A 12,165-nucleotide genomic window follows, 5' to 3' on the forward strand; every position below is an offset into this window, starting at 1 on the left:
AACTTACCGTCCTTAGTGAACTATCCTGTCACATTCACTAGAACACATTTTGCAATCAGAAGGTGAAATACAGGTTTTATTTTATTTTATCCTTCTTCAGATACAATCTTGAGTGAATTCAAGTTTTGATGGTTTAAAATTTTCTTGTTCAATTACTCTATTTCAACTTTTGAACTGTTTTTTCTAAAATGCACATATGTGATACAACTTACATATGAACCACATTCTTTATAACATTGCTCATTAATATCAGGATTCAAAATATTGTAAATGGTGTGCTTTCATTATTTTATGAGTTCGAGTCAGGTAGGCTTTTGTTTCTTCTGGGCTCTTTGGTCATGTACTGACATGTATGGTATAATGAAATAAATACTCTTGAAATACCATTACACCACGATGCAGTCGGTTAAACGGTCAAGACTATCTGGAGGCCATGAAACACTAGAAGAAGATTGTGTGAAATGTGCATATTTTTAACAGTTCACAGCAGACTTGATATGTGAATTATTCACATTGAGGTGACAAAAAAAAAGCAAATACATTTCAGGAGCACCATGTCAAGCTATGTGGTACCAAAAAATTACCATCAAAGCAGAGGAATATCAAAGGCATGGTCTGTCTGCGTAATGTTGTTCCCACAAACCGGCCTCCTTGGTGGTTCTGTATTGCTTTAGCATACAGAAATATTCAGATGGTATTTTGCCACCTATGCAAAATGTGATTACTCCATCTCCAGTGCTGTTGCAGGCTTGTTGGACAGCTGAAGGACTAGTCAGGGCTCTCTCACATTCTAGTGACATGATATCATGCTAGAAGACACTAGTTAATCCATCTTGAGAGAAATTACTCAAGGCTTCTCAATAATATACTGAATTTTGCTAAGCAGTCGATGAAGTGGTCACAGTTGAGCCAGACAAGACTGTAAGAGAGATACCCATACACAGAGGGGAAGGACAGACAAAGAAGAGAGCACCAGGAAAGAAGTTTGGAAAAGTCAGGCTTGCTGCTACTTTTGCCCCTTGGGAAGTGATAGGGAGGGCTGCTGCTGACACAAAAGGTCATGCTACACCACAGCAACTGGCATCTAAGCCCCACTTCTTCATTCAGTCCCTTCAAAGTGACCATGCAACCTCACGTAGCTCTGAAGCTGTCACCACCTATGTAATGGTAATGGCACTGACAAAGTGTAAATACCACTTCTGTTTCCTTTCTTAGTAGTGCTTAAACACACTCACTTGCAAAGAGATCTTGCAGATCTTTCTTGTGATACCTCTCCTCATGATTCTAAAATGATAAGCAATTCCCTTTGATTGAGTATAGCCTATTTACATGTGGTATTAAACAGCTCTCATATACTCCTTTATTTTCTGAAAAGAACACTAGACCCGATTTCTCAGATTGAAATACTGAGATCAGACAGCTGAGAACTCTTGGATTCCAAACAGTGATGGAAAAAATCCAAAGATTTGAATATGCAGCAATATCTGTGACCTCAGCTTCAGCTGGGGCAATTTTAACATAGCCTTTATATTCACTTCAGTCTTTGATTCCTGCAAAGATTACCAGTCTTAATGCCAGCTACTGTCGTGTTGGAAGCATATATGAGCTGGGCCCAGCTCAGTCAACTAACTACAGAAACCTGTAGTACCATCTCCAAGAGATATCAAAGATACTTAAGTATGTTTAAATATAAGGTGAATGGAAATGTAAATTGTGTGCTGAAGTATCCAATGTCTAGATTCCTTAAGATAAAATACTTTTCTGCTCCTTTACAATAAATTGAATTCCAGCAGTAAATTTATAACATTTAAACTACAGCATGAATGTTCCTAATCATACCTCTTAAGGCATTTATTCTATGTTAAAAATACAGTGTAAAGCCATTAAAAGATAAATAAGCACTTGGTAAATTTTGAGGTAAATGAGGCAAGAAGGTTTGCTGTTAATTTTTAAGAGTTATCTCAGATGCATAAATACATATATATTTTACATTGGTATCATCTAGGTTTTGATAAACTGCCACTATAAGAATAGTGCAGTTATTGAGAACATCACAACTTCAGAAGACTGCAAGTCTTCTCTATGTTATGTCACATACCTGGAATTCTGGTTAGAATAACACCGTGCATCCCACGCAAACAGGTATAAAAATGTGGAGGCCTCACTAAGCTTTTAAAGTTGCACCTGGCCAAGAAAAAAAAAAAGAGAAAAAATTGTCCTGAAGGTAAACTTTACTCATTAATAAGAAGAAATATCCTGAAGCCAAGATCTTGCTCCTAAATATACAAGCAGAATAGTTACTTAAATAAGAAATTATTTGCCAGCTATGTTTTAAGGTAGGAATTAGCAGTGAAAATGAGAGAATGACAATGTTTTGCTTTTTGGAAGCATACAATCCCAGCCAGAGATAACATGCTTTTTCTTGCTGAAATCAGATTTTTTTTTTCTCTCAGTAAGATTTAGGGGCTATGGGAGATTTATTATACCTAGTTCAATTAAACACCACATTATTTGTATTCCCTAAAGGGGAAGTGTAAGGACAGAAAAATAAAAGTGGTTCAATAGAATAAACATCAATTCTTTCCAGCCTTGAAAGATTCTTTCTTAGCTGAGCTGTAACTGTAGCATAAGTAGCTGTAGCTGAGCTAGTTTCAGCTTAGGTGAGAATGAGCAGTCATACAATATGTAGGGTTGCATTCAGCCATCCTAGTTCACCAATTTAGCACTGGCAAAGATGGAAAATAGAAAACAGGGTTAGAAACGCAGCAAATGGCTTCAGCATCCAGCTGCATTGTCCTACCAGTCCCTCTCATCTACCAAAATTGGAACCAAAGCTCCACCCTTTCCCCACAATCCCCTCAGCTACCTTTGCTGTGACTGTGATAAGTGGGCTGAGCTGATGGAAACTTAAGATGGAAAGGAGGACAGCAGTTAGCACTGGATTCTCTTTGCGTGCCTGTAAATTGAAAATTATGAGTCCACAGGAAAAAAAACAAGGCATTTATGTGAAAAAGAGCTACATGTTTAATACATTAATTCATTATAAAAAGCTTTCTGAGGATATTTGAAGAATTAGGTGACAAGATGCAACTACTGGTGAAAGACATAGGCTTCAGGATCCTTACCCACCAACTTAAGTTTTGAAGGCATCATACTATGTGTCAGTCTTTGTTCTCTATTACAGTCTTTGAAAGGATAGGTGTGACAGACAAACCTGGAGAAACTGTAATCTGAAACTGGCTTTCAGACAGGTCTGCCTTTTTTGACCATCTCATGCTGTGCAATTTCACCAGGAACTGAAATTTCAGTTTGCTAAGTCCATGGGACAGTAAATACCTTTTTACTACAGTAGTTAACAGGAATCCCTCATTATGAGGATATTCATTCAGGTTTGTAAGGGATCCTACAGACACAAACTGCTAAGATGATGTTGAAAACATGATGCCCAGTACGAAAAGCTGCCTTGCCAAGACATAGCAGATGTGCAGAGGTATGAGGGTGAAAGGTGCGTGGCAGTGATGGGAGAGTGAACACAACTGTTCTGGTATGTAGGCAAGTGTGTTAGGTTGAGAACAGTCCTGTTCCATTCGTGTTCCTGTGGAAATGGCTGTGGGAGAATAAACCTCGGATGCATATGCAAAGCCTGGGGAGGAGGAGAGGAGTGGGTGGGTGTGGAGAAGGGGGAGCCAGGATTACTCTTCTTTGCCTTTCTCCTTGCCTTTTTCTGCTGGCCCCTCCTGACATATGACACCGATTCTCACAGGAGCTTGCAGCCCAACTTCTCCCTCCTTTCCTCACAGAGCATCTAGCAAGAGGAGGGCAACGCAGCTGCCAGAGAGCCAGGGCAGCATCCTGCATCTCTGCAGAGCCTTTTGCTTAGGAACATTGAGGTAAGGAGCCCCCCACGTCCTCTCTGTGTCTATGAGTAAAAGAATTCCTGCCCTAAACTATCAGGAGCCAAAGAAATCCTGCAGACATGGCTGTGTTAGGAATTTATGTGAGAAGCTCAGTCCTGGCAGGTTCATTCTTGCCACTGAGCTGCCCTTTGGGTATGCATTGTGGCTACCTGGGGGGAGTTTGCAGGGAGGTGATAATGAAACCGAAGTGGGGCAGGAGTGACTTGTCAGTCCCTGAGCAGACTGTGAGCTCTAGGAAGTCCTAGCAATAGGTAGCTGTCGAGCCTGGGGTCAGCACTCTGGGCCCCGGTGTCCCCAGGGCTGCACAGCAGGTACATTCATGCCTTTACAGATCCTCAGGCCATGACTGATCCTCTGTAGGACTGGTGAAGCCAGGGGGGCTGTGACAGCAAGGAGAAGTATGCATGACCCTCAGTTCTTAAATAAAAGGAACAGGGAAAAACTCAGCTTTGCCTTTGTACCTCCTTCTCTCCACATCAGCTCTAGAAAAAGCAGGTTTATAAAAAACACCCCTGTGAATTACACTTTGTGTTTATAGTGCATCCACACGGGTACAGCCACAACTAAGGTTTCTGAGAACTTCTGGGCGTGCAAACACTACCAGGCAGTGTGAGAGAACTGAAGTGTGTTGGTAGAATGTCTATCTTCAGTTTGTTGTGTGCCAGAACTATATGCACTGTGCTTGAAAATCACTCCAGTATGCCTCTATTATTTATTACATGCTTTTGAGAAGATTTTACCCAAGGAAAGTAAAATCAGCTTGTTCTTAGGGACTATAGTTTAAAATACAGAGTACTAAGCAACCTGTTGAATCAAAATTTAATAATGTTTTATTGTCCTTGTACTGCTGTACTTCTGTATTATTATTTGTGTTGTTTAGGAAACAGAAACCAAACAAATGATGTTCCTCAGATTCTCGTGGCTTTTGTGGATACTTGAACACCATGAGACTTTAGCAGAAAATCTCAGGGAAGAAAGAAGATATGGATTGAAAAAATCAAAACCAGAACACATCATGTCAAATACTGTAGAGAAATATCCCAGTCCAAGTGATCAAGGTGAATATTGTAATTTTAAAACAGGTGTGAGGTTTTTTACCCTGATTTATTTGCATTCTGGACTATATGGCTAATTTGCTTATATTCTATGGCGTTGCTTATAATCTGCCAGGTTTGCCTCATCCTACATTTGCACAGGCCTTATTTTTGCACTTCTATCTTTTTACTCCCATCTTTTCCCTTCCCTTTTGTGTATTTCAGAAAAGGAGATTACTTCTGTGTTTTTTATCATATGGCTGATAGCCTCTTACTGTCACAAGAAGAATAATAGCCATATAACTGTAATTTTACAGAAGTAATGTCATCAGTAGTTCAGAAAATTATTACTCTGCAGTTCCTGTTTTTGGAAATTTTTATGTCACTGAATGTGTGTCAGTACCAGGGACAAAACCCAGCCCTGTCAAATCACATTCCAGTGTCTTATTCAGGAAATATCATTTTCCTGTACACAACTCCCACCTTCCCAGTCCTCATGCTGGTAGGATATTAAATGAACTACCAGGCAAGAGGACAGAACGAAAGTAAAAAACCACTACAACACTCCTCATGTCATACTATATGACATCTACTCACCTTCAGTTTTTTATTCCTTGGGACATCTGTTCTGGAACAAATTCCTCAGCCTCTATATGCTCTGTTTTCATATTCACAGTTATGATGACAGATATTGTCAAAAATGTATTTAATTGCACTCCCACTTTTGAAACCTAAAATACATGTAAGGGTAGATGAGGTTTAGTATGAAGTCACTCCACTCACCTACATTTATTCTACCTATTTATTCTAGATGAAGACTGCATTCTGGAAATTGCTTTTTTACTGGACAGCTCTGAAAGTGCTAAGGACTATAATCATGAACAGCAGAAAAAATTTGTACTGCAAACAGTAGACAGAATGAAAAGTCTACAGCTTAGTTCTGGACGCACCCTTAGCTGGAGAATGGCCTTACTTCAGTACAGCAGCACTGTTTCCATAGAGCAAGCTTTTCATGACTGGAAAGGTCCTGAAGCTTTCAAATCCCACATTGCTCCCATCACCTACATCGGTCATGGCACCTACACAACTTACGCTATAACCAACCTTACACAGCTCTACGTGGCTGAAGGCGCTTCAGGCAGTGTGAAAGTAGCCGTGCTTTTCACCGACGGAGTGGACCATCCAAGAAACCCAGATATTTTTGCAGCTACAGCTGATGCTAAACACCAAGGAATTATATTTTTCATAATGGGAATGACCAGAATGGCTGAGGAAATTAGCAGTGCTGCCAAGCTCCGGCTCCTGGCCAGTGTCCCAGCATCCAGGTTTGTTTTCAACCTCCAGGAGAAAGAAACTGTGGAGAAGGTTCTCAAAGAAATGGTATGTATGAGAAAGAATTTGGAATAGTTTTAGGAACATGTGCAAAAATTGTCTTATTTCCAGTATTTTGAAATGCTCACACTACTGAAGAAACCTGTACTTTTTACATGTTAAACTGGCCCACTAATTAATAAGATCACTGTGCCAAAGCACAGGTTTTGTTTCTCTCCCCACCATTCAGACCTTGTCAGCCAAAATACTTGATGTTGGAAACTGAATTAGATTTAAAGAGAGGTGTTCTGACATTATTTTTATCTCTGTTTTCCTCCTAAGAAAGATATTTCAAACCTCGTTCCTTAAAAAAAATAGTCATTTTTTTTACATCCTAGAGCTTTCTTCTGTAGCAAGTAGAAAAATGACATTGCCTTTTGGATCAGAAAAAGATACAGCTCTTGCAGAAGTGAAAATAAATTTGCAGACCATGAAGATAGCTCAGTTTAGATAAAATCTGAACTTGGTGATAGCCATCTTTAAACTTCCATGGAAAACTTACCACATAATCAAGAGGAGATGAGTAAATTGAGCTTGAAGTTTTGTTTGTATGCCTTTCTTCTCTGTTTAGACTTCACTTATAAGAAACATTCCCTCCCAAGTACGGAAAACAGAGCCATACTCTAGCCAATAACCCTGGGGATGGAGTCCTGTTCCGAGCATGTACAGAGATATAACCTAGAAATAGGAATAACAGCCAGGAGCCTCCTGCAGTGACAGGGACACCTGAGTGCTCTCACAGAGGCCTAGAGCAGGCAGCTAAGCTGGCTGCCCTGTCTGCCTGTCCTTCCCTTTGCCAGCCTGAGCCTTTGCATTGGTTTGCCTGCACATCACCTTTCCCATCTTCTCTGGCACTACCACTGCTTTCTGTGTCACAGCAGCCACCTCTCAAGTGACTAAACACATTTTATGTTAGCTCTTCCAAACAGGCAGGCATCCTCAGGTGTCTTCTTTTGAGAAGTTTGGTTTAAATAATGGCTTTGTCATAATTACACTTGCATGCATGAGAATTTCTGAGACCTGCATTCCATTGCTGCACAACAACACATTTATGTTCTCTCAAGAGACTACATCAGTTGTGAAAAGTGGGAGGAATGGGTGTTTCTCTGGAGATCATCTAAAAAGTAACAGCTAATCCAATGATGATAACTTAATGTGATCACTGTCAAAGTCAAATCTTTTCTAAAGTGTTCTTACTGTTCTCATATTGTGTGTGGCTAAGAATATAAATGGAAGAGCTGCTGATTTCCTCAAGTAGAGTATATATCCTCCACTCCTACTAGAGAGCTGCTGCTCTTCACCACTTTGGAAACAATGTAGTTTGTGGGTGCACTGTTCCCATATACCTAGCTAACCTGTTTATCATTGTAATTTTAGTAAATTCTGGCTGGGCAAAGAGAGTCAGTGATCTCAGTCAACAATCTATAACAAGAATTGAAAATATTGAAATTATTTTTTAGAATAGAGAGATTGCTAGAATGTTTCCCAGAAATTAAAGTTTAATTAATGTTAGTCATTATGTAATTGAATAATTTCGTTAACTAGTTGCTGAAGCCATTTGTTTTCACATCTTTCAGTGCACTTTCTGTAAAGCTGGATTATGACTCTAAATTTCTAGTGTCGTTTTCAATATCTGTCTTTTACAGAAAGACCTGTCTGAGGAAGGGGTAAGTACTTTTTTCTCTTCCCATACAGAACTATTGCTTAATATAGATAATCACAATTATATGGCAACATAATTCAAGAAAAGTGATAGCTCAGGGAGTTGGTTAAGTATTGAGTCTAATGGGATGGCCTTCAAGTTAAATGTTTTTGTATTTGCAGGACAAAAATTTAATTTGCTATCCTAACGTAATTTACTAATGTATTTACTAATCACTAATTTACACATCACTAATGTAATTTGCTATCCTAATGTATTTTCCAAGTTAAAAAAGAACAATATGTTAGTACTCAGGTTAACAAGAATTTGCTGATACATCTTGGCATTTCGTCTAACAGACTCAGTGGAAAAGAAAACATGAGACACAGCTGAATGTAGTGCCCTTCTAGCCCTTAATCCTCCTCCTATATAAGAGAGTTTAAAATAGGGGAAGAACTCAAAGCTCCACCATTGCATTTTTGCAGTTAGTCCACACTGTGTCACCCTGACTGCAGGCATTGGTAGGTCTGGTTGGCATTTTGAGGGGAATAAAGTTGGCTTTCCTTTTAAAGATGCCAGTGCTATTTAAGGTACAGTTATCTCAAACAAAAACTCTTCTCATGAGCAGCTCAAGCAAACTGCTAAATATTATGAGTGTTGTCTTGAAACATTTAATTTTCCCCCATTTCCTCTGACACCTTGATTTCTCTCTGTCAGTATAAAAGTAATAAGGCATTCAGTGTTAGCTTTGGCAAACATATTGTTTGGGATATTCAGACAAGAGTGGTATTTAAACCCTTCACTTCTAGACATCTCCAAGGTGAGCAGAGGTTTAATAAATAACTAAACCAAAAATAAAAACAACATTTTTTATCCCTCCTTTAAAAATAACTCCAGTATCTGTAATAATGCTACATAATATAATGGTATCAAAGTTTAAAAAAGATCTTAAAAATCATAAGAATACATACCATAACGATGTTTGATTGGGATGCATGATGGTAGAGATGACTGAAGAGAAAGAAATATTAGAAAATGTTATAATGAATTGCATTACCTAAATAAAAGTATACATCCATAAATGTTTTGTTTGTAGAGCTAAACTATGGTCTATTCCATGTTTAGTGGAGTTAAGTGGAAAAGGGAGGCAAGATGTTTTCTTACCCCATTGTCTTGGCTATGTCTACAGTCCCTGGTAATCAAAACAAATCAAAATAGACATAGATTACTTAAGAACTGACCTTGTGAAGAGTTTGGAGGTAAAGCCATTATCGAGATGACTGAAATTTCAGGAATGGGAATGGTACAGATTTTTGGATGGAACACAGGAGGCCACAGTCCAGATGAGCATTAACAGTTAAAAGATTTCTGTAAAACATGTAAATATAATTTCTGGTCATTGCTGGTGTACTCAGACTAGCCATGCAGTAACTTAAGGGGGATGCTTGTGTGTTTTCCACCTCTTCTGTTAAAATGTGGTGATTTGTACTATTTTCATTCAAAGTGTCCCCAGGTTGCCACATGTAACTGTGAGAAGGGAGAAAGAGGCCTTCCTGGCCCTGCTGTAAGTAGCTGTCATTTCCCAAATAACTGATATAGAGTATAAATCAAGATTTCACTAATTGCTGGAATTTTTAAAAGAAATTAAATGAACCCAAATCCTGAGACAGGAAAAGTTCAAGGTTCAATATGTAGTCCTCTGTAGTTAAATTGCATGGAAATGTCACACTCATAAGAAATGTAGAGAGAGACCTGAGAATGCCATGGGACACTCTCTCTGAAAAAAGAACAGTGTGGTGTGGTGAGGCTCTGCTTTTATCCTCAGCAGCATAAAAGACAGAAAAGAATTACTTTCCTGTATGGAACAATAATTTACCTGTTGCTATCAGAGAAGAGCAGCTGGATCTGACTAGCCCCAAATCAAACATTAATATCCAAAAAGCTCTCTGAAAGCAAGAGAGAGCACAAGATACTAAAGCATTAGGAACAAACCAGAGAATCACAGAATCGCAGAATATTCTGAGTTGGATGGGACCCTCAAGAAACATCAAGTCCAACCCTTAAGTGAATGGTAGTTCCAAGACAAGAGACTTGTAAAAAGGGTAAGATGGGCTAGATTTCTTTCAGAATAGTCTTACAAATAGAACCCCTAAGCAAATCTAGGTGATTGCTTCATACAAGGTTTGGTGATCTAAACTGCAGGGTTTGTATTTCAAAAATAACTGAACGATCTGATACTATATCCCTAACATTGAACTAAAGCACCCCAGTACCTTCTAGACCCTACTCAAGGTGAAGGGACAGTGTCAGAGTTTGAAAAGAACTCTAGATTTGCCCACCCTCGTCCTTTTGGCCTGAACATCCTGAACGTACATGAACTGAAACACATCCTGGTTCTATGCTGCAGGGTAAAGCACATTTAAATTGGAAATGTAGCCTCTGCTATGTGCAAACAGTTTTGTGTAGGTTATTATTTGCTTTCTTTAGTTGGAGAGTGCAGGTACCTCTTACACAGAAGCATACAGCTCAAAGGCTTCAGAAGAAAATAAAACACCCACTTAGCAAGCTGGGTAGCTAAAAAAGCATCTAATCCCCTCTTTTCTTCAGAGTAGATCTGAACAACTTTTGTTTACAACAAAGACAAAAGAGAAAAATGGCTGCCTAATGAGCTGGTCCTGCTGTTCACAGAAGTTAAATTTCAAGGTCATGGTAAATGCAGAGATTTTTAAAAATAAATCTATAGGAAGCAAATATCCTAACTATTAAAAATAGCATATATTTTGTAAAACGAAATTATTTTACCAACATATATTATAAGAACCTTATTTTGTTGTTTCCAGGGTAAAAAGGGTCGCACTGGGGATGACGGAGCTCCAGGCCTGAAAGGAGCAAAGGTGATGTGATTTTTCAGATTTAGGAGAAAGATTTGGTCCTTTATTAATATGGAAAGTTTATCCTAACATTGCCTATGTCCTTTCCACCTGTAAATTTCTCAAACTTCATCTACCTCCTTTTGCTGTAGTAAAGATGAGTATTCTTTACAAATTAAAAGCTTGTATCTAACACATAAACACTGGTGTGCTCTCTCTGTTGCATCTCTGTAGATGCTGAGATATCTACTCAGATAATCAGGACAATCCTATCTTGTCCTTATTTCACTGATCTTAATTTTGGATTATTCATAGGGGGAGCCAGGTCTTAAAGGAATCCCAGGACGAGATGGGACAGAGGTAAGAAGTTTTTTTCCCTTTTTCTTCAATGAGCAGTGCAATAAGCAGTGTTCCTTGAAGGCAAAACAACACTTTTGTTTTGTTTTGTTTTTAATTATAACAGCAAATTTCAGTTCTGGTTTACCAACTAAAGATTCATTAGCAGTAGAAGAACTGAAAACATTCTCATTGTTTAATGAAAAGGAATAATTTCTTCTGTGTGATTTAGAAAATACTCTCTGATAATCCGCAGTCCTTCCTAAAAAGTGTGAAATGCTCTGATACAAGAATCTAAGAACATTACAGAAATTGACACTCTGCCTGCATCATTCTGGGTTATTTTAAATTTCTCATTTGGCAAATAAAGATATATAACAGCAATGTGTATAACAGCAATGAAAAAGTTGAATGAAATATGCATAGAAAGTAACTGTAGGACCAGCCTCTTAGTGCTTAATACAGAATTCATTCACATGTGAATCACTCTGCTTTGTGTTTTCTTATTTATTCAGTACATCCTTTTTAATTGGTGACTTTTTTCTTGCTTTCTTATTTTATCATGTTTCTTACTAAGATGGAAATATGAGCTCTGCTTGATCTGCTTTTACATCACCAAAAACCCCCGTTGAAAATGACCCTTCCATAAGATTTGTTCACTCCTACAACAGCCTCTGCCTTGATCAGTAGTGCAGTATTTCGAATCATATTGCCATGTTTATCAGAGATCATCTTTTCTACTGGAAATGTTGTTTTTCTGGAGAGAGTAGAATGTTAATGGAGCCAATACTCACACTCCTACATTTAGATTATATATCCTCATAACCTTCTTTGCTTTTTTATTTTTCCAGGGCAAATCTGGATATAAAGGAGAGAAGGTACTTCTTTTAGTCAGATCTTATACTTACATATTTGATGTTATAACTATTTATTCTGGATAGTGCCATATTTGCTATAAATACTAGTAGCAAACAATAACATCATCTCTGCAGTTG

At 38.3% G+C, this 12,165-nt stretch overlaps 1 protein-coding gene across 1 annotated transcript in view; it reads left to right on the forward strand.

The window, feature by feature from the left end:
* Positions 1-4,818: 4,818 nt before the first annotated feature.
* Positions 4,819-12,165, forward strand: part of LOC114073730 (collagen alpha-1(XXVIII) chain-like) — a 32,655-nt gene continuing 25,308 nt past the window's right edge. The window contains exons 1-7 of the mRNA XM_027911475.1: positions 4,819-4,975; positions 5,763-6,331; positions 7,969-7,989; positions 9,469-9,528; positions 10,805-10,858; positions 11,150-11,194; positions 12,022-12,048. Coding sequence (XP_027767276.1) covers positions 4,819-4,975; positions 5,763-6,331; positions 7,969-7,989; positions 9,469-9,528; positions 10,805-10,858; positions 11,150-11,194; positions 12,022-12,048 — 933 coding nt within the window. The remainder of the gene's footprint in view (positions 4,976-5,762; positions 6,332-7,968; positions 7,990-9,468; positions 9,529-10,804; positions 10,859-11,149; positions 11,195-12,021; positions 12,049-12,165) is intronic.

This window comes from Empidonax traillii, unplaced genomic scaffold (genome assembly GCF_003031625.1).
Source record: "Empidonax traillii isolate 1590-97213 ecotype Southwest subspecies unplaced genomic scaffold, ASM303162v1 scaffold33:size3420811, whole genome shotgun sequence".
In the NCBI taxonomy this organism is placed as follows: Eukaryota; Metazoa; Chordata; class Aves; order Passeriformes; family Tyrannidae; genus Empidonax; species Empidonax traillii.